General features: G+C 43.5%; 3 protein-coding genes across 8 annotated transcripts in view; 2 read left to right on the top strand and 1 right to left on the bottom strand.

Moving 5' to 3' along the window:
• The window catches only part of GNPTAB (N-acetylglucosamine-1-phosphate transferase subunits alpha and beta), a 77,118-nt gene extending 71,538 nt beyond the window's left edge, over positions 1–5,580 (top strand). For all 3 annotated transcript variants that reach the window (XM_053254204.1, XM_053254203.1, XM_053254205.1), the window contains 3 exons: positions 1,471–1,638; positions 2,639–2,729; positions 3,814–5,580. In XM_053254204.1, coding sequence (XP_053110179.1) covers positions 1,471–1,638; positions 2,639–2,729; positions 3,814–3,891 — 337 coding nt within the window. In that variant the 3' untranslated portion in view covers positions 3,892–5,580. The remainder of the gene's footprint in view (positions 1–1,470; positions 1,639–2,638; positions 2,730–3,813) is intronic.
• A 2,273-nt stretch (positions 5,581–7,853) lies between these two features.
• Positions 7,854–19,198, top strand: SYCP3 (synaptonemal complex protein 3). Of its 4 annotated transcripts, none has more exons than XM_053253591.1 (9): positions 7,854–8,073; positions 11,502–11,654; positions 13,492–13,570; positions 13,862–13,896; positions 15,595–15,712; positions 16,109–16,208; positions 17,165–17,263; positions 18,201–18,305; positions 18,461–19,198. In XM_053253591.1, the coding sequence occupies exons 2-9, from the start codon at positions 11,522–11,524 to the stop codon at positions 18,512–18,514; spliced, it is 723 nt and encodes a 240-aa protein (XP_053109566.1). In that variant the 5' UTR covers positions 7,854–8,073; positions 11,502–11,521; the 3' UTR covers positions 18,515–19,198. The 4 variants fall into 4 exon arrangements, with proteins under 4 accessions (XP_053109566.1, XP_053109565.1, XP_053109564.1 ...); XM_053253590.1 differs by having other exon boundaries at positions 8,072–8,200; XM_053253589.1 differs by lacking the exon at positions 7,854–8,073 and adding an exon at positions 8,235–8,425.
• CHPT1 (choline phosphotransferase 1) overlaps positions 18,307–26,672 on the bottom strand; it is a 28,753-nt gene continuing 20,387 nt past the window's right edge. The window contains exons 8-9 of the mRNA XM_053253588.1: positions 22,557–22,679; positions 18,307–18,540 (exon numbers count right to left, since the gene is read on the bottom strand). Coding sequence (XP_053109563.1) covers positions 18,496–18,540; positions 22,557–22,679 — 168 coding nt within the window. The 3' untranslated portion in view covers positions 18,307–18,495. The remainder of the gene's footprint in view (positions 18,541–22,556; positions 22,680–26,672) is intronic.

Genomic DNA, 26,672 nt, shown 5'->3' on the forward strand with positions numbered 1-26,672 from the left:
AATTTTCACTCTTTAGGATCCAAAAAGTCCCTGTATGCACTTATGTTTGTAGTCTAAAACTTTGTTTCTGACTGCAGTCCTCACACTGCCTCAGATGACTGGGTGTTTTTATGTTTATACAGTGTTTGCTGTATTTTTGACACTTATAAATACTAAATGATAATACCGCCACAATGGAGGATTTCCTGACCGTGACAGTTACTTTTGGGAGGGTACCTGTGGGAAGGAGAGCTATGGAAAGACCCAGTGCATATGTGAAATTTCATGCACAGCCCTCTGGATCCTGGCATATATTAAACAGAAGTTTATCATCTCACACTCATAAACATTTAAATCTTTATATCGTGTAGTATGTTTATGCTAAGCTGGGCAGTGTTCTGCACTAGTTAATGCTCCCAGAAAGCTATGGGAGTTGGAGATGGTACACCATATAGGGTGCATTACCAGAGTTAGTACTCCATCTCTGACAACTTTTTAAAAGTCCTTCAAGATTCATTTTTTCACCCATGCTTTTTAACTTGACTGTGGCTTTAAATTTGTGTTAAGGTTTTCATTTTGTCTTAATTTGTTTTATGTTGCTATAAACCACCCAGAGACAGATGTTTGGGGCTGTCTACAAACATGATAGATAAATAACGTTACAAAGTTGGGAATACAAATGAACATCTGATAAAAAGGGTTACAGTCTGCCCACTAGATGGAGCTGGGGGGAAAGTGAGTTTGCCCTTTCCACAGGGAGATTTTCACACCTGTCTTTTAGTTCGCATCTCCTCCAGAATGGAGGGGGTGCACTCACATATTGGCCAAATTTACCCCGAAGTCCCTGCAAGCTTTCAGGAAGCACTTCACATACAATTCGGGTTTTTCATCACATGTTAGAGTGTAGGCCAACTTATATCCAGGATAAAAAAATTCACTTTTTGCGTCATTTGTGGGGGGCAACTTCGAACTCACAGTAAAGCCTCGCAGAAAACCTGCAGTAAAGCCTGTTGTCTGGAAAAGCTCCAGCTTGGGTTCACAGGTGCAGCAATAATTTTATGTGTTCTTGCATTTATGATTATTTAGGGAAAATACTCTTATTTATTAACCATGTTATACATGAATAACTAAGGATTAACTATGCACGGATTAACTCTAAGTATAAAGATCTAATCTAATATGGTGAAACTGTTTTCTTAAAATAATAATCGGGCCATGAACACTCATCCTTAACTTGCCTTTAAATGTACTGCATCATGTAGGAAAATGAGAAACTCTTGTTTCTGAAGAGAAGCTGCAGAAATTTTATAGCTGTCTATTCTCAAAAATACTGTTATTTTTAAATAAGCCATTATTATGCAGAATAGATACTTGGGAAATTTCTTTTTTTGTTTGCAGATATATCTAGAATTGCTTAAAAGGGGGAAAATTTGCCAGCAAGATTGTTTTGTTTTCCTGAATAATAAATTACTATTGCTTTTTTAAAAATAGAAAATTTGTTTGTCTCAATGACAACATTGATCACAATCATAAGGATGCTCAGACAGTAAAGGCAGTGCTTCGGGATTTTTATGAATCGTTGTTTCCCATACCATCGCAATTTGAGCTGCCAAGAGAATATCGTAACCGTTTCCTTCATACACATGAGCTTCAGGAATGGTAACTATTTCAAAATCTTTGAAATCTGTACATGATCTTCCAGCAATGTTGTAAAGCTTTTTAAACAGAGCAACTTACTTTATCTCAAATGTGGGCTGTTTTAGTTTTAGAAGTGTGCATTGAGTGAACTAAACTTACTCTTTAAAGAAAACTCTACAGATTTTTTGTTGAAAATTAATCTGCTGAGTTGGAAGAGCATGACAATTCAAAATATTAATGACCTCCTTTTGGGTTCAGTATAACTTAACATGTTCTGTTCTGGTTTTTCTCATTTTAATTAATGTTACAGATGTTAAACTAACCATTATTCTTTAAGCTGACTTTTAGTGAAAGTCATTCCTTTTAACTTGTATTTAACCCACCAAGGAAGATTAATCTCACTCAAAGCTTAATCTTATAAATGGTCTTAAATTATCAGATACGGAATGAAGTAGATTCACTATCTCACACTTGCATCTTAAAGAAAATAGAAAAATTTCCAAAAATATTAAGTCACTACTAGGTTAGAGTAATGTCACTGATTCCTTTCCCTCGCTTTACTTCCCAGACCCCCTCTTACTCAAAAATGTGTTCACATTGAGGAAATTGACCTTTGTCCTCACTGCCTTGCTGCTTCTCCTCCACCCTTCCACATCTTCTGCGCTTCCCTTTAGGGATGTGCACAAGCTGGTTTGGCACCTCTTCTGGGAAGCGCCGAACCGGCTCAGGCAGTGGTCCCCTTAAAAAGCAGGTAAGGAGGCTGCAGGGAACAGAGCTGCAGTCTCACACAGCGTTTTGGAGACCAAGTGCTGCTGGCAGGGAACAGCGGTGGGGTGGGGACGAGCAGGTAAGGAGCTCCTTACCTGCTTTTTAAGGGAACCACTCCCCGCCACCGGCTGCCTCGAGCTGCTTGTGAACATCCCTACTTTCCTCTTCCCCCTTTGCAATTTTATTGTGGTGAGTTTTGTGAGCACTTCTGCATTGTTAAATAAAAAGCTAATTAAATCTATCCTGTGTTTAGGAGGGCCTACAGAGACAAGCTGAAATTTTGGACACACTGCGTCCTAGTGACATTGATTGTGTTCACGGTCACCTCATTTTTTGCTGAGCAGGTAAACAATGTGAATCTTTTTCTTAGGGACATTACTCTCACTAAAACACAGTGTGGGAAATCCTAGTAAAGAGTTTTTGGAAAATTGCATTTCATCAAGCCAAGATTTGTATCTTAGCCTGTTTGTACCAAATCAATGTGTGGCTACTGGAATATCTGTTCAGCAAAGGTAATGACGGGTTCAGCAAAGGTTGTGAAGGTGAGAGTGTTAATGAAAGAGAAGATGACTGGAGAGGGGAGTGGAGACGACATTCATGTGAACAGAGACTGGCAGGATGGCATTCCTTACATCTGTTCTGTTGGAGTCACAGACAGTCCAACTAAGGCCAGGCCATCCACATACCAAGGGACTGATAAAAAACAAACAAACAGTGAGCATAAACAGATGTGTGTGCATGGCATGTGCACTAAACTACAAAGCCTGATCCAGGAAGTGGAGTTGCACATCAGATCATCCCCAGTTTTGCCAATCATCTGCTCAGGATGGAGGGAGTGGTGGGGACTGAATCGCACTGACTGCAATTTCCTTTCCCCCTGCTCTGCCCCCACACCAGTTCTTGTGATCTGACTTGGGGAAGAGGAGTTGGTATGTTACACTGGGCCATAGATCTGTTTGCTGTAGCTCAGTGGCAGATCATCTGTTTTGTAGGCAGAAGGTCTCAAGTTCAGCCAGGGCTAGGAAAGGCTCCTGTTTGAAACCTTGGAGTGCCACTGTCTGTCAGTGTGGACAATATTGAGCTAGATGGACCAATGGTCTGACTAGGTATAAGGCAGCTGCCTATATACTTACTCCTGGATTGGGCTTTCCATCTGTGGGAACCATGTATATGGGACTCCACTGCAGTGCATGCGTTCTGCTGAACTGAAGCATTTGTGCACAGACATACAGTACATTCCCCAGGTTCTTTTCTTACTGTCTCGTTGCGTTAAAAGAAGACTGCTTTAGTGGGGAAATGGTCTCCCCCTTTTCTCTGATGGCAAGAGATACTCTGGAAAGGAGTTGTGGAATGAAGCAAAGTGATGTGACTTTTCAGCTGGCTGTTCACGTGAATAAGCTGATTCATTTTTTAATTATTATTTTTCAGCTAATAGCCCTCAAAAGAAAAATATTTCCAAGGAGGAGGATTCAAAAAGAAGCCTGTCATGAACGAATGAAGGTGTAGAAGAATTTTGTTTGTAAATCAGTCTACCTCAACATGTGATGAACATGTGAAATGTTTTGTTTCAGAAGTGTCTTGATAGTTGTGTGCTGGGCAGAATCAGAAGTGCCCACGTCCATTTTAGCCTTCGCGACACTGTGTATGACACCCATGCTACTGAACTTACAGAGAGTGTGAGGAAGGGAGTGTGTTGCTAGCTCTCAGATGGTTGCAGTTCACAATCATTGTCTCCTGAGTGCATTATCCTTTTTATAAAAAGGGTTTCTGAAAGGAACATAGCTGCATTTGTTGCAGTAGATCTTGCCAACTAAATATGATGTTGGAAAGTCAAACTCTTCGGCCTCGGTTAGGTCTGTCCCTGACTCTTCATCCTGAGGCATTCTGTGAGGAGTTGACCTTCAGTCAGTACCTTCCTCCTTTTATGCCACTTTTCACAGAACAATGAAGTGCACCTGCTTGGACTGCAGTTGTGCCCCCTGAGTGCGTGGAGAGCATGGAGTTGTGCTCTGTAACTATTCTTCTCTCTGCTACTGCTCTTGAGGCTTGTTGCTCAGTCCCAACTGGTGAGAATTGACTGGTTGCAACAGGAACGTCTCGCATGTTTGCTTAAGAAGTATCTGGCATTTCATTCTTCCTGGCCTACAGGCTATGCTGGAGAAGCAGGAAGAGAGCTGTCTGTCCAGGCCCTGAGAAAGAATTGAGCTTCCAGATGCTCCTAGGTAACCACAAGAAGCGCTCTCAAATGAATTGCCTGGATGAATTGGGGTGCAGAAGCATCACAGCGGGTTGACAAGGCAGGGCATAGTCTTAATGTACCTCTATGGGAGCTGCTGTGCATTCTGTTCTCCACGCTCTCAGGGACAGAATTGTGACCTTGGCCTTTGTTTTCCATTTAGGTACCACTTACACTTACTAAAGTATATATAGTTTGTATGTAATACTGACTGCAGGGTGTTCTGAATGAAGGACTGGGAAGATAACACTCTATTGCTACATTATTCCACTCAATAATGAAAAATAGTACTTAAAGAAATTGTATTAGATTTCCCAGTGTAATGCCTTTTGTTGATCAAAATGTCAATTGCAGCTCCACCTATTGCATTAAATTTCTGAGAACAATGTGGTAATATTTGTATGCCTAATTAAAACTGAGGGCTAATAATCAAGTAAAAGGGATTTGGATGTAGCTATTATTTTTACAAGCATTGTATATTTAGCAGCAAAAGTGCCTCGCCATATAAGTTGTCAATACATTATATTGTGTTAATGGTTCAAGTGTATTAGCATGATACACAGTAACTTCTCATGTCAAGCATTAATGTTCAGAAATTGAGACGAGTTCTGATGATCTACCTTATTTTGTCAAGACAAATAACAAAACAAGAAAAGAGAGAGGACACTTTTCAAGCAGATATTTTTGAAAGAATACCTTCAATCATGAGATTAACAAATTTAGACTTTAGATGATATCAATAATTTTATAATGAAGAGATGAGATATATGTGCTGTAAAATGTATGTTTTCTTTTTAATAGATAATGTTCATGATTTAAAAATGTGTGCATGCTAAAGAGGAAAAATGATCAGCTGTTTAAGGGTCTGGGTACTGAATGTTTTAACTAGAATGCAAAGGCACCTTATTCTTGTGCAGATACCCAATTTTAAATTAAAGTTCAGCTTCTTTAAAATTCCATCTGTTTTGCCTATTTTAAAAGCAATGGCTCATTTTAAATGGACCCTAAAGCAACAATTCTGGATCAATCCAGATGTCCTGCCTAAACCATGGTTTGATCATCAGAAATGTGCACACACTCTTCCCTTTGATCACACTGATTGCTTCTTCCTCTTCTTGGTTCACAGTAATGGTAGTTTGCACTGATCTCCAAATACAGCATGTTTACCACTAACGATGGTTTGCCTCAAAACTAGAATCCAAACCCACCATGGCAAACTCAATTGTTATATGAATCAATCTTCAGATCCTACATCTAGCTGTGAAGAGCAGACTGAATTCAAACCTTTCAGGTCAAGCTTTTTGACTTGAAGGGGAAGTGTTCATAAATAGCATGCCTCACCTGCAGTCTGGGGCAGTCCACTCTACCACCTCAGGATTCTGCTACCTTATTCTGCTGTATGACTTTGAGTTGGTTCTCTTCTGACCTACACAATTAAAAGCGGGGGAGGCACAGAAAGCACACATGGCATCTCTTGCAAATGCTGCTACATGATATAGGAAAGCATTGGGGCAGCTGTTCATCCGAATGGCAATTCTGCACACAACCAAAATACTAACTAGCATTTGGGTCATGTATCCATTAGCTACTCAAACACATACAAGCAATGAGGGTGTCGGAACATCCACAAGAGATGTGGCAATGGGTACATTCTTGGCACAGCCACCTCTAGCCTCAGAAACAAGATGCTTCTGAATACCAGTTGCAGGGGAGCAACAGCTGGAGAGAGGGCATATCCTCACTTCTTGCCTGTGGGCTTCTCAGAGGCACCTGTTGGGCCACTGTGGGAAACAGGATGCTGGACTAGATAGGCCTTGGGCTTGATCCAGCAGGGCTGTTATGTCTTTTTAATTGCCTGGACTGGAAAAGTATCATCTGAATTGGCCCAGTGTAGGTCAGGCCATTATCTGCTAGGGGTTTGTGTGAACATGTTATCATCACTGCCTTCCAAGCAGGGGCATAACTACCATTAGGCAAGGGGAGGCAGTCGTCTTGGGGCCCCACTGCCTCAAGGCCCCCCCCCGAGGCACATCACATGACTCCCCACCTGCCCATGTTGCACCCCCTATGAATTATGTTGAGTCTCTTGGAGATCGACAGGAGCAGATAGTAAAAAAACTAGATTCAATGTGAACTAGATATTCATTGTATTCATAATGGGGATGTGAGTGTGAGAGCACTATATATTGTGAAGTGTGTTTGTGTGTGTATATCAGCGAGGGGCCCATTTTAAAATCTTGTCTCTGGGCCCACTCCAACCTTGCTACGCCCCTGCTTCCAAGGCTTGGTGTTCTCCATCTTCCTGCCTCCCTCAGACACTGGCAGTGAGTGAAAGTGTTCGTGTGTGTGTGTATGTATGTGTATGTATGTATATATATGTAGGATTAGCATAAAAACCACCTAGGAAAAATTGAGAGGGTTGACTAGAATTGTATGTTTAGAATACTGTATTTATTTTCTACATTTATATTCCACTCTTCCTCCAAGAAGCCCAGAGTGGTGTACATAGTTATGTTTATCCTCACGACGACGGTCTCCTTGGTCCTAGTCCAGCACTAACCATTACACCGCACTGGCTGTATGTATGTGGTGGAATTAGAATGTATATATGAATTTGGATTATGAAATTGCAGAGGAGACAGAGCACAGAGAACGTGGGGATACTCAAACCAGCATAGCGTTGTGGTTGGACTAGGACCAGGAAAACCTGGGTTTGAATCCCCATTCAACCATGAGAGTCTCATTGCGTGACTCTGCACCAGTTGTGTATCTCTCAACCCAACCTACCTCAAAGGGTTGTTGCGAGGATACGCATAACCTTGTACACCACTCTGAGCTCCTTGGAGGAAAAGTGGGATATAAATGGTGATGATGATGCAGAACAAAAGGGGATATGCGTAACAATCAGAGAGGTGAATTGGGTGGAGAACTTACAGGCTGGGTGGAGAATTTATCAAAGCACATGGCAATATATACAGATGTGCAAGAGTGTGGGTGGGCGGGGAGGAGAGGGCAGAGAACTGCATTTGGAATACGGTCTTGCACATAACAATCTCTCTGCCCCCAGAAAACCAGCTCAGTAGGCAAAGCACTGGGCTGGAGCCTCTCTCCTTGATGTGTTTTGCAGGAGTCGCTCTTTCTCTCCCCTCCCCTCACCCCCCTCAACACAAGATAGCATTCCTCCGGTGGCATCCCACCCCCTGTCTAGTCTAAACTAGGACAGTCCACTCCACTCCCGCTGCTTTTGGCCACCTCGTTCGGTTCTCGGGCCAGCGCCAGACCCAACCTGAGACTGGGAGGGAGGATCCTGGTAGGCGGGCTTGGAACGGACGGACTGTAGCTTCTTGCCTAACCGGGGCTGCCACGTGCTCAGCCGTGTTCAGCCCCCCGGCTCGCTCCCTCCCTCCCTCCCCCCCAACAACCCCGCTCCCTCCTAAACTGCTTACATTCTGGTAATTATTCTCCTCCTCCTCATAAGTTTGCGCTCCCCCCGCCCCATCTCTCTCCCTCCGCCCTCAGGCTACTGGGGCTGTAGGTCAGCGGCCCGAAGAGCGAGGAGAGAAGAGGAAAACGGAGCGGGTGGGTTGGCGCGAGGAGGGAGGCGAAGGCAAGCCAGTCCGGGTGCGAGGGAGCCACTCGAAATAAAAGCGGGGTGTGGCGGCGGCTGTAAGGGAATCCTGGGGAGACGACCTGGGGCGGCTTGGCAAACGAATTGGGGAGGCGGAATTGAGTTGGGAATAATGGGGTGGTTATTACCCAACCAAAACAAAAACCCGAAAAGAACTCCACGAATTGCGGTCTGAGGTAATTTAGACGGGAAATACTACGGCGACATTTGGTCGGGTCTCACGGCCAGGGGAGATGGCAGCCGCCGCCGCTGCTGGTGGGGGTGGGGGGAGCCAGCATGGTGTAGTGGTTAGAGTGCTGGACTAGGACCGGGGAGACCCGAGTTCAAATCCCCATTCAGCCATGAAACTAGCTGGGTGACTCTGGGCCAGTCACTTCTCTCTCAGCCTAACCTACTTCACAGGGTTGTTGTGAAAGAGAAACTTAAGTATGTAGTACACCGCTCTGGGCTCCTTGGAGGAAGAGCGGGATATAAATGTAGTAAAAATAATAATAATAACAGCTGACTGGACAGAAAACCTGGGCGTGTATTGTGGGGCAAAGGGCGGTGGTCGCCAACGCGGCTGCCTTTGAGGAAAGAGGAGAGAGCTTCGTTCATTACCCGTCGCCCATATGTGTAGGGACTCTAGAGTGACAGGTGTTGGGTGTATGGGTCGTGTGAACCCCTGCTGGAGGGGTGGGGGTGGGGGTGGGGGTGGGAGATGAAACAAGGTTTAGAAACAAAGTGACTACCATGAGTGGTCACCAGAGAGGTCATTCACACAATCAAAAGCTGTGTTCTAGTTCTGCCCAGATTTGGGAGCTGTGTGCCCTCTAGTTTTCGGTTGTGTGGAAGCGAGGTAAGAGGAAAACCTGTTTTCGGTTGTGTGGAAGTGAGGTAAGAGGAAAACCTGGGTAGAAGTGATTGTGTGGAAGCAAGGTAGGAGGAAAAGCTACCCAGGTTTTCCTCCCACCTTTTGAATGACTAAGTGCCGTCAAGTCGGTGTCAACTCTTAGCAACCACATAGATAGATTCTCTCCAGGATGATCCATCTTCAACTTGGCCTTTCAGGTCTCTCAGTGGTGCATTCATTGCTGTCAGAATCAAGTCCATCCACCTTGCTGCTGGTTGTCCTCTTCTTCTCTTTCCTTCAACTTTTCCCAGCATTATGGACTTCTCAGGGGAGCTGGGTCTTCGCATAATGTGTCCAAAATATGCTAGTTTGAGCCTGGCCATTTGTGCCTTGAGTGAAAATTTCAGATTGATTTGTTCTATGATCCATTTGTTTGTTTTCCTGGCTGTCCATGGCATCCTCAAAAGTCTTCTCCAGCACCAAAGTTCAAAAGCATCAATACTTTTTCTATCTTGCTTCTTCAAAGTCCAGCTTTCGCATCCATAGAGTGTGACGGGGAAAACCATTGTCCGAACAATTCTAATCTTTGTAGGCATGCCATAGATACATAACAGCATCTAAATATTCTTTTCAAGGCCTCCATTGCAACCCTTCCAAGTGCTAGTCTGCGGTGTATTTCTTGACTGCTGGATCCTTTACTGTTGATGGTCGATCCTAAAAGGCAGAAGCTATCCACCACTTCAGTGTCTTCATCATCAATTCTGAGGCTGGTTGCTATACCTGTTATTTGTTTAGTCTTTAATTATATTTAGTCGCAGTCCCATTTTGTCGCTGTGCTCCTTGACTTTCATTGCTAGAGCTTGCAGATCATCCGCATTCTCAGCTAGCAGAGTGGTGTCACCAGCGTAGCACAGGTTATTCATGTTTCTTCCTCCAACTTTAAAACCACGCTCATCTTCTACCAATCCAGCTTCTCTCAGTGTATGTTCAGCATATAAATTGAATAAATGAGAAAGTATACAGCCTTGTCTTACTCCTTTGCCGATCTGGAACCAGTCTGTTTCACCATGTTCCGTCTGGACTGTGGCTTCTTGTCCAGTGTATAGGTTTCTCATGAGAACAATGAGATGTTCTGGGAAGCCCATTTTCCTAACGATATTCCACAACTTGACATGGTTGATACAATCAAAGGCTTTTCTGTAATCAGTAAATCACATATTGACTTCTTTTTGGTATTCTTTGGCTTTCTCAATTATCCAGCATGCATCAGCAATGATGTCTGTTGTTCCTCGACCTTTTCTGAAACCAGCTTGAACATCTGGCATTTCCCATTCCACGTAGGTCTCTAATCTGTGTTGGATGATCCTGAGCATTATTTTGCTAGCATGTGAAATTAAGAATATTGTTTGATGGTTTGCACACCTTTCTTCCACACAATCACGTTCTCTCACCTTGCTTCCACACAATCACTTCTACCCATGTTTTCCTCTTACTTTGCTTCCACACAACCGAAAATTGGGAGCACACACAGCTCCCAAACTAGGGTAGCAGGGGTGTAACTATCATAGGGCAAGGGGAGACAGTTGTCTGGGGGCCCACTGTCTTGGGGGGGACCCCAGAGGCAAGTCACATGACTGACTCCCCCAGCCACGCACCCGCCCGGGCTTCCTTCAGTTGTATTCATCCTCTGAAATTGATGTGAGTGTTAAGACCTGGAGCTACCAGAACAGCATGTCTTTCTCTAGGACCATGAAATGACTTGCATCGTCCACAATTGACAAAACCTTTTAAAAAATAATTTAAGATGATGTTCTATTGTGGCACATAGGAGATATAGATATATGAGCTGAGCTTCAGTGAGGGGTGGGGCCCATTTTAAAATCTTGTCTCTGGGCCCACTCCAACCTTGCTACGCCCCTGCAGGGTAGTACACAGTTTTTGATTGTGTGAATGACCTCACATGGTGAGGTGCTTAAATCTCTCCTAGTGCTTGACTTCGACTAGATTATGTTCTTTCTTCCTTCTCTTTTCTCTTCTGAATGCTAGCTCACTCCAACCCCAGGAGCTCAATATAGGTTAGAAAAGTAGTAGAAAATATCCCGATAAAATACAGTAAAACAAACAAAAAAAGGCTTTAAACAGATAAAGCACATTATGGCTTTTAAACCCTTGACTCTCTACTGCCTTAATCTCAAGCCTAGCCTTAAGCCTTACAATGGTTTTTAAAAAGTACTGTATTGTTTCACTCTTCCTCCGAATGGAAGAAGACTTCTTTATAGAATGGATTCTGTAGGCAAAAGACAGATATTGAGTTCTGACTGAATTTACAAAAGCAAATACTTTATTCCTTGTCTTATTGTTTAAGCCCATACTTATTTGAGCAATCTGTGTGTGAAGAATTCATTGCATACGTTTTATAGCATTTAGAAGATCTCTAATTATGGCACCGTCAGGAAGAAAATCTGCAGGGAAAGGTGCCAAACCAGCACAAGATGATCCAATTCTACATGCCTATGGCTATGAAGATGATCTGAAAAAACATTTAGGAGTTTCTGATGAGGATACCAGAGAAGGTGCAGTATTACTAGTGGGGGAGTTCATATGAGGGAGGAATTTACAGCGACATACATACAGTAGCAGGAAAGTGCCATTCATGTAGCCAATGGCTTTTTTCATGGCTTGAATATATAATATAAGTGTGTTAAAAAGTTGCACTTTGGGAGAATGTTGAAACCGGTAGTGCAGGATACTCTAGGTTTTTTTGCTGCATGGTATGGAGAGATCCTGCAGATAAAGGAAGGTGTGGCTACCTGCCTGAGAGTGACTTTGAGGAGTGTTTGCTCAGTCTGCCACACCTCTCAGTCCCTAAGAGGGCAGACTTGTTTCCTGCAGTCAACTTCCATTCAATATAGTTTATAAATTTTACATTTTTCCTGGTGCTCTTGTGCACTGCCAGTGGGAAGATCCTTGCAAAGTCTATTACCGCCCCCTCCCAGTCACAGCTCGAACTTGCTTTTTGTCTGGATTGCATCTGGTTGTGACATCTTGAAACGGAACCTTATTTGGGGAGGTGTGAACATGTTCGACATCAAACCGGTTCAGTTCGACAGTTCAGGGGTCGAACCGAACCACCCCCTGTTCGGTCTGACCCATTGTTTGGACCAAAACCCCACTCCTGGCTGTTGGGTCAGCAGAGGTTCCCCCTCCCCCCACTAGTCTTTCTTGTGCCAACAGTTGCCCGGTTTGGGCGTTCTTTGGTCCGTTCCAGACCTTTCCCCCTCGTCGTGACCATTCTGGAGGCCACCACACATGCACAATGGGGCCCTGGCATGGTCATGACCCAGGCCACGCAGAGGCCCATTGCGCTGGCATGGCGGCCTCCAAAATGTACCAATAGGACGTGAATGTACCAATAGGAAGCAGGATGCTCTACCTCCTCTTTAATCCTATTGGCCAGAAATGGGTGGAATGGATGGGGAGAAGACTGCTGTGTTAACAAGCCAAGGCTAGAAAAACCATAAGGAACCATAAACAACTGTAATAACAATCAGCCCAGATTTGCTCTGATTTCTCCTTCTTTACACCTACACACGCTTAAAGGCTTTATGTACTTTTATCCTAACTTGTCCTAAATTACAGTGCTTCCTCCTGCAGTACCCCCCCCCTTTTCGGGGAAACATCTTGTACAGGTATTTGAATATATACACTTTCTTGCAAGTAGATAGACTGGCAGTGAAGGGCTCTAGCCTTTTGCTTCATCCAGTGGGCCGAATCTCTTGATTGCAAGTGGATTCCCCGTGCTAAATATAAAAGCATCACCACTTTAAACGGTGCTTCTTTGCTCAGTTAGCACAGATAAATGAATGAGAAAGTACACTAAAATGTAAACTGTGTGCAGTTTGAACCATCTGCAGAACTCTGAAGCAGGAGCAAAAAATACAGCCTAGATCCCTTAGTCAATAAAAATGTTTCCATTACTTTGTCTCTTATGTCAGGTCTGTTGCACACCTGTCATCTTCACACCACAGCTTCTAGAAAGATTTGGATAACATTTGCTGTCTATCTCACCTTAATGACTGAATTTTTTTAATGCTCATCACCTCAACTGTATTGACTCTTTGTGATGTGACTTCTTGTTTTGATATTTTGATTTTAATATTGCCAATTTGCCATTGACTTCAGTTGAAGGTGGATTACACTTATTTTTCAGTTGCCTTAATTCCAACAAAGCTGACTGTTTTTTGGTTGCTTCTACATGAGCTTTTTATTTGGAATTGCCATCCTTTGTTCAGTTTTTATGGAGCATCCACATATCATTGCTGAATCATTGCATTCTATTAGCTTCTGTATTGTCCTCCCCTTTTTTGGTCATTTAATTAATATGTGATCTCTACTTTGTTTTTATATAAGATGAAATTCCAGTTATGGATAAGCATGGGAAAAAAAGACCTTCAGTGACTCCTCTTGTTGTAGCTGAAGATGATGTTGGGTAAATTGCTCCCCCTGCCCCAAGTCCTATGTATGGCTAATGTAATGTTAATTTATGAAATATATATATCACCAATTTGCTTTCCTAGATCTATTTTTATATGATAATCATAGCCAGAAGCATGTGTTATTTATATGTTGGTCATTTTGGCCAGAGCCTAAATATATTAAAAAGACCGCCTTTTGCATTTTATGTTGCTTGCTACAATTTACAAATAATATAATCTGAAAAACCATGTTGTTCTCATACAGTACAAAATAAATAATTTTGAAAATATGAACACTTTTATAGGGGAGAAGTACAGAATATGCTGGAACGATTTGGAGGTATGTGCTTGAAAATATTAATATATTGGAAGTTGTTAATCCTATTTTATTTATTTTTCCTTTCCCTTACCAAACTGGGTACAAAAGATATCTACGCTGTATCACTGGAGAGAAAGGGGGTAATGTAGGGGTCGGCTAACATAGTTAAAGAGAAGACCATGTTTGAAGGGCTCCTCATTCTGAGGCATAGTAATTGTCTGTGGCTTCTAAGTCTCCAGTCATGTCCATAAAGCCATACCAAATGACTGAGTATGTGTCTAGTTGACATAGCAGGTTCATAGACAGGGATCAGGTTCTCTATCCATTAGTGCAGGGGTTCCCAACCTGTGGTACTCTAGATGTTGCTGAACTATAACTTCCACCACCCTCAGCTACAATTTATTGTGGCTGGTGATGGGAATTGTAGTTCAGCAACATCTGGAGTACCACAGGTTGGGAACATTTGCATTAGTGTATGGAAAGAGGGAAGCCACCTAATGGCACTGCGGGGAAATGACTTGACTAGCAAGCCAGAGGTTGCCAGTTCAAATCCCAGCTAGTATGTTTCCCAGACTATGGGAAATACCTATATCAGGCAGCAGCGATATAGGAAGATGCTGAAAAGCATCATGTCATACTGCACGGGAGGAGGCAATGGTAAACTCCTCCTGTATTCTACCAAAAGAAAACCACACAGCTCTGTGGTCTCTAGGAATTGACACTGACTCAATGGCACACTTTACCTTTATGGAAAGAGGGAATCTATCATTTCATTGCTATAAGACCTGGCACTTTGCAGTCCAAATGGCAGAACAAAACACTCTACAGCCATGCAATAAAATGCTTTGCTCCTATGAAGACACAATAAGGCTATTCTCATGATCAGTGAGAAGGGACTTGAGGGATAGCGGGGAGGAAGGCTGCTTGCACTTGCTTCCCCACAGTCCCTCTGCTCTCCCTGTGATTGGTATTTAAGAGAACACCTTCATCAACCCCGTTGTCTGTTAAGATCATCTGGGGAGGTCCAGTTGCGGTTGCCACTGGCTCGGTTGGTGGCGACTCGAAACTGGGCCTTTTCTGGAGTTGCCCCGGGGCCTCTGGAATGGACTTCCTAATGAAATTAGAGTTTCCCCTTACCTGAATGATTTTAAGAAGCTTTAAGGATGGGGGAAGGTGCACATACCTCCCCCCGCTTTCTCCCTGCTGGCGTTCAGTTTTGGTAAAAGCCTTCGGGGCGGCAGTGTACCTCCCTGCTGCCCCTTCCTCCTCTTTGGCCGGAAGTATCGGGTGCATGTGCGCACATTGCGTGCACATCTGACATGCACGAGCGCATGTAAGCCTGATACTTCCAGCCACAGAGGAGGAAGGGGTGGCAGGGAGGTAGACTGCCACCTTGAAGGCTTTTACCAAAAGGGATAAGTGCACCCCCCTGCCTTCAAACCTCAAACCCACCCAATGTTCGAACCTCTTCAGAGGCCCTTAAAAGGGCCTCCGCACAAGTTTGTGCACATCCCTACTATTTGGTGATTCTAAATTTATACTGTAAATACTGTTACCTGGGATTTTCACATGCTATATTTCCATCCTACTGTATATTTCCAGATAGGATGTTTTAGATGCAACTACTTTGGGCTTCCTTTGAAAGGAAAATCAGTTTATAAATTTTAAGGCTGCTGAAATATACATTCTAATGCCTGGTTGTTATCTGTCTTCATACAGCGGATATTAACAAAGCTCTTCTGGCTAAAAGGAAAAGATTAGAAATGTATACTAAAGCCTCTCTCAAAACAAGTAACCAGAAAATAGAACTTGTTTGGAAAACACAACAAGAACAAAGGTAAGACTTCCGTTTCACAGGCAGATAAACTTAGCAACTGTATTTGAATGTGATTATTTTGTTCTAATACGTTCCCAATAAATAGGTTTCTCATCAGTCTTCCCTGGTTTTGTTTTGTTTTTTAAAGCAGGTTATTTAAAATAAAGATACAGGAAATTTACTTCCAGTCATCACAATCTGATGTCCAAAGATTTTTTTCACCATTTTAAGATTTCTTTTAAACCAATGGAAAAACTTGCAGGTGACCACCTTTTAGGGCCTTCCCCAACAACTCAACTTACAGTTTTGCTTGAGTAATCGATGGATAATTTAATATGTTCAATCTGTGTATCACTTTGTTTTGTACATTTCATGTTATCGGAAATGATTCATTTGTGAATGTAATTCTGTTTTTAGGCAGAAGCTCAACAATGAGTATTCCCAGCAGTTCCTACAAGTATTTCAACAATGGGATGCTGATATACATAAAGCAGAGGAGCAGGAAGAAAAACTAGCAGTTTGTTTTTCTTTCATTCATTTTCCTAATATATAGGGACATGGAAAACCATTGGTCTATCTAGTTCAATATTGTCTACACCCAGGGTTCCCAGCCTTTTAAAAAACAAATGTACCCCTTGTCTTGCAAACATTCAGCTCAGACAGACTGGGATGTGTATATGCACATGAATTTAAATGTTACAGTTAAGAGACAGGCTACTCTTACATCCAGACTAAATGACTCATGAGTATTCCCTCTGAAACTAATGGGAAAAGTTTACTTGTCCTATTAATTTCAATGGGCATACTCAGTACTAATTTTCTGAAGTGTGTGGAGATAAGAGGGCTCTGATTTCCACCGGGAGCCATTCAGGTCCCCCCAGGGGTACTTGTACTAATACCCCCTGTTGGGAACCTGTGGTCTGCCCTATGGCAGCAGCTATCCAAGGTTTCGGGCAGGAGTTTTCCCTGGGGATTGCACTTGGGACCTTCCGCATGCAAGACATGCTCTACCTCTGAGGCAATTGTAAAGAGTATAATATTAACACACACAGTATTCTTCTTAAATTGGCTTAGACAACTCTTCAAAGGCTTCAGGACTGGATCATACATGGCAGCTTTCCAGCCTGGACCACTTTCCCTTCTGCACCTTGAACATTAAATTTTATATCAGTGAAGAAGGAAATCCTCACATATTTCTTCTTTACAGCAGCTTTGGGTGATAATTCAGCAGGTTCAAAGGTTGAGGGTATCACTAAGATAGACACACCCAAACAGCATTGTTTCATTTTTAAAAAGGACTTTGCAAATTTCAGGATTGGAGAGAGAAATTGAAAAGTATATCCAATTACATAGTAAAGGCTTAGAAAATAGATTATTAAATTTACAAAATGATTTTTAAGAGCCTTAATTACAGTAGGCAACAATGTAATTGCATATTATTAGCCACATTTACAACTTTCCCCCCAACTTTAGAATGTGTTTCGGCAACAGCAAAAGGTTTTCCAACAAGCAAGAATAGTTCAGAGTCAGAGACTGAAAGCCATTAAGCAGCTGTATGAGCAGTTTTTAAAGGTCAAGTATGCATTTTGTTTTCTTTTTTAAAAAGCAAAATGATTATTTTTACAAACAGTTTAATCAAGTCCTTCATAAAGGTGTATTGTTTCCAGTTTAATATGCAAGACATATCTCCAACCAAATTTAATTCTCAGAGTACTAGTGAGACCTGCCAACCTGATGCAATACATGTGTGTGTGTTGACAGCTGCAGTAGTGGATTTTCTAAGCCACATCTGTGCTTTAATATATCATTCTAACACAGGGCTGCACAAATTTGGCCCTCTTGCAGATGTTCATCCTTGACTATTAGTCACTGTGGCTTGGGATTATGGGAGTTGTAGTCCAACAATTAGGAAGCTGAAGTTGTGCAACCCTGTTCTAACAGGTTACTAATATCAGACAGTTGTGTAGGTTTCTGTTAGCATCAACCACTTCTGTGGTGCTACTTATACTATTTCCAATGTAAGTAGTGTCACAGAAGTATGGTCACATCAGTTTAAGTATTTGTGCAAGAGCGCTTTTGTACAAGAATGCCAGTGTTTTTTTGTAGGCAGTCAGGGTGCCTGTGTTTCACTTCACAATGTGTCAAGTCACTGTTTTAAAGCTCATGTTGGATTCAGGCTTTGTACATGTTTAAATGCTGCATTAATTGGCTTTACTACTGCTTTGTAGACCCTTGGTCATCCTTCTAGCTGTCATGGAGTAATTTGCCAATAGTCTTTTTGTATAGTGGAGCCAAGAACAAAACACTATACTCCAGCTGAAGTCTTAACAGTGCCAAGTAGAAGGGCAGTATTATTCTGCATAGTTTGGAAAAGATGCATCTCCAGTGGCGATGACTGTTCAGGCTGTTCATGAATTCCTCAAGTCTACTAATGAGCACTACTTGACTTTTGAAATCTAGCAAATTTCTCAATAGGGCAGATTTTCATGAAGCTGATATCTGATTTTAGGGTATGGAAGACATGGAGAAGACGCATGAAAACCTTTTAGCAGGTGCACAAAGTGAACTTCGTAAAGAAATGGCTATGTTGCAAAAGAAAATTATGATGGACACTGTAAGTCTTAACACTGGTTTATGAAAGCTTCAATTATACATTTAAAATAGAACATTTAAATAGAAAAAAACATTCACCATTCATTATTCAGTGAGTCAAACACACTATTGTACAAAACGTTGCATTTGATCAGTATTTTTTTCCCCTTCTAACAGCAACAGCAAGAGATGGCAACCGTTCGCAAGTCTCTTCAGTCCATGTTATTCTGATGGCTCAGTGGAGAAACAACTTGTACCTAAGTAACATGATACAATTATATACATTAGCCATGGTGAAACAAAGCCAATGTTTTCAACCCCACACTAACATACTGTATATTGTTCAAATACTCTATGTTCAGCAACAGTGATAATGAATCAACAGGCCGCTGCTCCATAGCAACAGAAGAAATTGTTAATTGGATTTTTTTCCTGTCTTAAGAGTACTGTTAATGCTGCTTTAATGTCAGTATATCTTTCCCTATTCTCCTTCACCTCAAAATTAGGAATTATGTTCGAGGGCTAAGACATTACTTTGAAAATCCAAGACATCTATAGATTGTTGGCCAGTTAAGTGCAAAGTGGTGTATCATATCAATAAGTGACAGAATTCCTCTAAGAAAATGGAAGATTCTAGGACACATTGGATGGGTTCAGACAACATGTCTGCCAGGATCACACACTCCCTGGGAGCTCCTGGTTCCCACACGATCTTTGTTGGCAGATTGTGTGAACCCACCCAGTGAAAAATTGTGTGCTTCCAGCAGCACTTTGACAAGTTTTGGGAGCTTAAATGTAAAGGGTGGGAGGAGAATCATATTTGTACCCTTAACCAGGTAACATAGCTTAATTTGAGAGTTGAAGGATGATGCATGATTTCTTTAGTTCCAAGATTAAATGTACATTTTGCTGTCATTGTATTTCCTTTATTGTAAGGCACCATGATGATCTGTCAATGTCAGGGTCTTGTTGTAAATCATATGTTCTAGTGGTTTTTTGACAAAATTTTGGAGCTGAGAGACCAGTAAATCATAACTTACTGGCAATATTAAGTGAGGAATAGCAGGTTTTCATACCACAGCCCATATAACTGAATTAAAAGCTCCTAACTTAAAATGCCATCTGCAGTAATAACTGAAGTTTGTACATTAAGAAAGTAAGTGTCCATCTCCAAGAAGTTGCAATGGAAACAGACCTTTTCCTCTGAACAGGAAAGGCTTAGTTCAATGATCTTTAGGTTGGGTAGTTTAAAAAAGGACACAAATAATGCGTTTACATTTTCATATTGCAGAATACAAGTATTTAGACATTACAAATGCATCAAAATGTTCATAATTCTGGAACACTGCATACTCAGCTATAGCCATTTAGAATAACTGAAATCAAACAAAAATGCATTTGCTCCTTAACTGTGATATTACTCTTAAAATGTTTGAGTATTATTTTATGCTTTTAAAAAAAACCACACACACACAACTTTAGCAGACCAAGCTAGAAGAGGCATTGGGCTCCCCCCACCCTTTTAAAGTAACATCCTTGAAATGTAAAGGTTTTATTCAAATATAAAGGCTTACTATTGTTCACTATCCTAAAGCCACTTCATGCAGATTCTGTAATTCGGTTTCTCTATTAATCAGCATGTATTTAGATACAAATCCCAAGGTTTTTCATTTTCAGGTGTTTTCTGGCTAGGAAAACCCAGGCCAGATGTACTTTGTTTAGGTAAGTTCTTCACATATGTTCAAAATGGATGTAGGAGATGAACAATTTAATTTTGTAGCCAATTGATTATTGTTTTCCAATTCAAATGGAGAAAATTAGGCAGCTTCCTTACACTGTGGACTTCTGAGGAAACAGTGGAGTTAGAGTTAACTAGAGCTCAAAAAAGGTAAACAGTATTTAACTATTTTGCATAATATGTGCTTTGCTTATATGTCTATATGACATGTTACTAAACCATATGAATCTTTGGTGGCTACCAGCTGAGATAAAAACAGCTCATTCAAAAACAGCTCATTCAAAAACAGCTCTTAAGTTATGTTTCATGGTCTCTATGAGCCAGTTCATACAAAGTCTACAAGTCCCAACTGATCTTTGGCACTCTTTTTACATGTATAGATAATGATGCATAAACTCAACTGGATAGAGCAGCCAGGAGTTTCCGAATTTGCAGCAGCACTTTTTCCAACCATCACAGTCATGGAAGACTGCTACTGGCTTCATCCATGTTCATACATTTCATAGTATTTTGTCCACACAAAACATCCAGGAACCAGTCAGACCCACTAGTATAAAACACAGACTTTCTATGAACTAGCCCTAGATCATCAGAAGAGAACAGAATCTCTTAGAAGTAGTTCACCTAGCATGGCAGATGCCAGTACTGTTGGTTTTATTTACACAGTGTCAGAGCAAAGATATTAAACTAGACCCTATAGTTCATTTTAAAATGTTCTGACCTATACAAGAACTGATTATTGAATGCAAATCTGTTTCTTGTGGAATGCAGTATACTCAGTCATTAAGTCTGCCCACAAATGTTTAGAAGCTACTTTAGAAACCTTAACACATTTTATGAAACAACTAAAAAAAACTGTAAACATTATGGGTAGTATTTGAAACCATAACCTACAGTGTGAATTCACAGTTGGCAAATTTCTTGCTACATGAAAACAGAATGTAGCGAAATCAAATAATGGTGCAGACTGACTGGCAGTAAAGAATTGTGGTTCTATTTTTTGTTCTCACAAAAAACACAAGATTAGGAAAAGATGAGAAAAGAACACACTCATTTCTCAGCAAGGGCCATCTTTGTGCAAACAGCTTCCTAACCACACATTTTCTAGTTAGGATCACTAAGTGTACTTGCATATGCCAGATACATTTAAGTAAAGGAAAGCCAAGGACATTTTGCTTTTTGAAAAGTGGAAGACCCAAGTCTACATTTTAATTTCAAAAATTACCTCTCATTCAACAGTGGCCACATGTTGTGCAATCTAATGCAGGCAGTGGCAATATACCCTTCTGGCACTTGGTGCTGGCGGTTTTGGGCATTTGTGTAAGAGGGCAAATAGTTCAAATAGCCCACTTGCATTCCGGAAGCATTTAACTGGAAAATCGCTTGACATGTTTCCAATTTAACTAGTGCTTGCGGAGAGCAGGTTGGCGACTTTAAGTATTTGCCCTCTTGCACAAATGCCCAACACTGCTGACACCTCACCAGAAGCTTGCAGCAGCATGGGTGGACTGTCACCGACCATGTTAGACTTCAGTACATGGGGGCCACATTTTTTAAACTTCAATAATATATTTCTATTTAAATTCCTTGGCTGACCTACAGAACAAGAAAGTAGCGGTGCAGTGGGAGAGGAGCTGATCAGAACATCTTAACTGCTTGCACTGGTGCAGTATGGAGAAGGCAATTTTTGATACCTTCTGCTTCCCCAGGAAGCCCTCTGTGCTTCCAAGCCCAAATATATGTCCCCGAGGGTTGCACAGCCCTTGGGGACATACCTTTTGTGGCACAGAAGGCTTCCTGGGGAAGGGGAGAGTCAAAAATTGCTCTCTACCCACTGCATCGGTGCAGCTGATTGGGAGGTTATGTTCAGCTACTCTCTCGCTGCACTACTGCTGCTTCTTTGCTGCATATGTCAGCTCTTTTTCCTTCAGATACACTTGTTTTATACTAGAGTTTAAATGGAAAAACTTCCTAAGATTGTATTAATATAAAGATGGACAGTTCTGGTCCTTAAATACCAAGAATTGGGTGTTTGAAATTATAATGATCATTGGATCATATTTCACCAATAGTAATAAGCTGCAAACTGTACAATGTTTGTACCTATAATGAAACAGTGACTAGTTACCCACTAAAGAAAGTCATATTTGGTAGGGAATGTGTCTTAGTTTTGTTAGCTGCCAAGTACATCAGAATCTCAAGCACTTTCATCTGCAGGTGGAAGAACAAGTCTTCAAACCAAGGATTAGCTGCTTTTTAGCAAACAAAAAAACCACCAATCAGACACGTAAAACTCTGTTCCTGATCAAAGTTAACAATTACTGTAAGTCCCAGTAGAACTATAGGACCTTTGTATTGTATAGAATACACAAATTGCTTTAGGAACAAATCTAAAAAGCTCTTATACACTTGATTTTCTTTACATGTTTCTACATCTGGGTTCCTGAAAAGAGCATTTTTCCATAATCCAACACTTCCCCCCCTCCCCAACTGCTTCTCCTCTTCAGCTACAAGTCACTCATTATGGTTTTGAACCTGTTCAGGAGCTTGATAAGATGCTTGGTGAGATGAGATTCTGAAGATCTGTATGTGAAGATGATCAGCAATCTGCAGGCATACCCCAGTAGAATATCTCAATAAATCAAGCAAGGATATGAACTAAAAAGAGAGGGGAGAGTTTATTAATGAAGTTCAATTTTCAGTGCATTAATTATTACATTAAAATTAATTATTAAAAATATGAATGAAAGTGAGGCAGCAGAGAGTTGTGAGGAAAGGCCAGGGGAAAGATGGATGATGTCAATGGGCTCCTGCCCAGAAACCAGGGACACTTGGTCCCAAGTGGCCAACTGCATTGAGCCATTGCTGCTCATCAGCAGGACAGGCAAAGAGCTCTTCATGGCTCCCGATGTTGCTTCAGGATGTTCCTACTTGGGGGGCCAGCAAAAAAAAAGTCCTCGCAGGCCAGATCTGGCCCCCGGGCCTTACAGGTGAAACTCGGAAAATTAGAATATCGTGCAAAAGTCCATTAATTTCAGTAATGCAAATTAAAAGGTGAAACTGATATATGAGACAGACGCATTACATGCAAAGCGAGATAAGTCAAGCCTTAATTTGTTATAATCGTGATGATCATGGCGTACAGCTCATGAAAACCCCAATTCTTGGCTGGTGTAGGAGGTCACCCAACGTGGGATTACATCCCTCCACATGCTCCAGAAGGCAGGAAGTAGAAAGAACTGAAGACTTAACCCCGTGCATGTGGGCGTATACCTTCAGTTCTACTTCCTGCCTTTGCTCCAGGAGGTCCTCCTACTCAGCTCGCTTCGTGATTGTCCCTGTTTTTTCTTCTATTCTTCTAAGTACCCTACCTTTCAGCTTCTTCTTGGTCTTCTGCCTGGTACTGTTTCTACTACTGTCCTAAACCTTTAAAAAAAAAAAAGTTCTCTTTTACTTTCCATCCTCGCTTCCCTACTTCTTGCTGCTACCTTTTCAACCTCCCCTAATTCTCTCACCTCTGGTCGGTCCTCCGTTCGATGGCCGCGAGGAAGGTGGTAGGAATTTTGGCATTGAGGGAACAAGCGGCCCGCCAACGGTCTTTCCCGCCTAAGGCCCGAGCGGGTGAAAAGGAAGCAACTAAAATGCCGGCCACTAGGGGGAGTCTTGCTGGCGCCTCCAGGCCACAGCGACTATCCCCTCAGCCTGAAGGCCAGGGTGTGGATGCCAGGTCCGTGACCGGGCACGATCACCTACGCTCGGCGTCGCCTCCAAGGAAAAGGCACAAGAAAAAGAGTAAGCACGCCGAGCGGGAACGTTTGCCAATCGCGCGCAACCATCGGTCGGCCTCGCCTGAGCGGCTGCCGAAGCACACTGTGGAGGAAGCGGCCTTTCGGACCCCGCCCTCCCTATCGCCGGCGGCCGCGCGCCCAGCACAGGACCCAGCGGGCGGGACATCGGAGGAGCGGCAGCCGGATCAGCTCAGCAGCCCCAGCCCAGCGGAGCATCAGGGCGAGGGGGATCAAGCCGCAGGGCAGCAGATCGAGGACGAGTCTTCTCTGGTGAGACCAGGGCCCTCGCGAGGGAGCGGGGAGGCGCCCTCTCAGCCATTGGGTTTGGGCTCCCCTGGCCGTTCAGCTCCGGGTGGTGGCGCCTCTGCGGGCAGGTCCGGGAACGCAGTAGACCAAGAGGCCTTAAGGAGCTGGATCGAGGAGGCAGTACAATGCTCCCTGGCGGCTGCGCTGCAGGGGCGGCCTAAGGAAAGAGCACCTAGGCGTCGGGAGGAGGAGTCTGCATCCTCGGACTCCCAGGACCGTTCCCCGGTCAGGAAGAGACTAAGAAAATCCATGAGGGTCTCCTCTTACCATCGTTCTCGGGGACTCCGCTCTTCGGAGGAGTCGGGGAGGAGTCTCCCGATATTATTTACCACGGAGAGGAGGGGGCCGCTACAGGGAGTGGGGATCCTGAGTTTTACTCTTCTTCTGATGAGGAGAGCGAGGCCCCCGAAGAGCAGGGGCCCGATGCTCTCAGTCAACGTCTCTCTCTGAAGGAGGATGCCCAATCTATTATCAACCGATCTCTGCTTGCTCTGGGCCTTAAGCCGGTGTCCCCTGAGGAGGATCACCCCATCTCCAAGGGCTCCCTCGTTCTACCCAGTGCAAAGCCTGTGCAGTCTAAGGCAGTCATGCCTGAGGGCTTCTTGGCCACTATAAAGGAAGAATGGGCCGCCATCGCCACCGCTAAGCGTGCGCCAGCGGCTGCCTCTAAGCTTTATGACTTTGATGAGGAAACTCTGAATCTTCTGAAGACCCCCCTCACGGATGCCCCCTTTGGAGCCCTCCTTAGCGGAGTAGTGGTTCCCAAGGATGGGGATTCCGCCTTTAAGGACCCTGCAGACAGAAAAGCGGAAGCTGCTCTACGCAGGCTTCATGATTTGTCTGCTATGGCTATCAGGGCCGACACTACAGCCTCTTTGGTGTCGAGGGCTTCAGTGTTATGGATTGATGAGCTGCTCAATGACCCTCCGTCTGATGAGTCGCAAATGCACCGCAAGCTAGTACGTTTACAAAAAGCGGCCGCCCTCGCAGCAGATGCCACTTTCGACAGCGTGCGCTTTTCAGCTCGTGCTTTGGGTGCAGGTGTGCTAGCCAGGCGCAATATTTGGCTCAAATATTGGAAAGTTGACAACACCTCTAAGGCAAACCTGGCATCGGTTCCCTATGCAGGGGGTAAGCTCTTTGGTGACGAAGCTCTCAAGGAGGTGCTCATTGAGACCCAGGACAAGCGTAAGGCGTTGCCATCTGTCTCACGCAAGGAGGATAAGACCTTTCCTCGCAGATCTAATCAAACTTTTAGAGCCTTCAGACCGCAATTCAGACAGAGGGACTCCTTCCGCTCCTTTCGGCCCCAGTGGAATAGATCTAGGGCACAGGGCAGGCAATCGTTTCCTGCACAGAATAGTCAGTCCTTCACCTCCCAGTCTCGGGGCCCCAAACAGCATTCCTGACTCGCCGACCGACAGGGTAGGGGCTCGACTATTGGACTTCTGGCACGTCTGGAAAGAGTCCGTTGCAGACAATTGGGTCCTATCTATCGTGAAGCAGGGTTACAGAGTGGAACTCTCCAGTCGCCCTGGCAACAGGTTCCTTCTCACTCCAAGATCAAAGAACGTCGCGAAGCACAAGGGCCTACTGCTAGCCATCCAACATCTGAGGGAAATAGGAGCCATAGAGGAGGTCCCATTGCGCCAGAGAGGCCAGGGCGTATACTCTGTAATTTTTACCGTGCCGAAGAAGGACGGCTCAGCAAGGGCGGTGCTGAACTTGCGCCCCGTCAACAGATTTGTGATAAAGAGGCACTTCAAGATGGAAACTCTACGCACCATATCAGAGACTCTGCAGGCAGGGGACTTTTTGGTCTCCATAGACCTTCAGGATGCTTATCTTCATGTTCCCATCCATCCATTCAGTCGCTCTCTTCTGCACTTCTGTTACATGGGAAGGCATCTTCAGTACCGAGCTCTGCCGTTCGGTCTATCATCGGCCCCCAGGGTCTTCACAAAGATTCTGAGCCCCCTGGTAGCCGTCCTTCGCATGGAGGGCATTCATCTTTACTTTTATTTAGACGATCTGTTGATTCGAGCAAGCTCAGCCGAAGCCGTGAGCTCCGCCCTGTCCAGGACCCTCTCTCTGCTGAAACACGGCTTCCTGGTGAACTTAGCCAAAAGCCACCTGACACCATCCCGACGCCTGCGTCATCTGGGAGTCATCATGGACACAGCGGTCTGCAAACTGTTTCTGCCAGAGGACAGGATGGAAGTGCTGTCATCCCTTGCCAGCAGAGTGTTGAGGAAAGACCAGGCCAGCCTCCTAAAGCTAGCAAGACTGCTTGGACTAATGGTGGCGGCCATGGATTCGGTTCCCTGGGCAAGGCTCCATCTTCGCAGATTGCAGTGGGCTCTTCTTCCCCATCAGAGCAGGATTGCTCTGCGGCGAGACAAGAAAATCCCTCTAGGCTGGGATCTGAGGGAGGCGATCAGGTGGTGGACTGTGAAGGAAAACCTCGTCAAGGGGAAACCGTTTCTGGAGCCAGAAAGGATTTTGGTCACGACAGATGCCAGCCTGTGGGGCTGGGGGGCGCACTGCCGGAACCAAT

The sequence above is a fragment of the Hemicordylus capensis genome, chromosome 5 (genome assembly GCF_027244095.1).
Source record: "Hemicordylus capensis ecotype Gifberg chromosome 5, rHemCap1.1.pri, whole genome shotgun sequence".
Taxonomy (NCBI): domain Eukaryota; kingdom Metazoa; phylum Chordata; class Lepidosauria; order Squamata; family Cordylidae; genus Hemicordylus; species Hemicordylus capensis.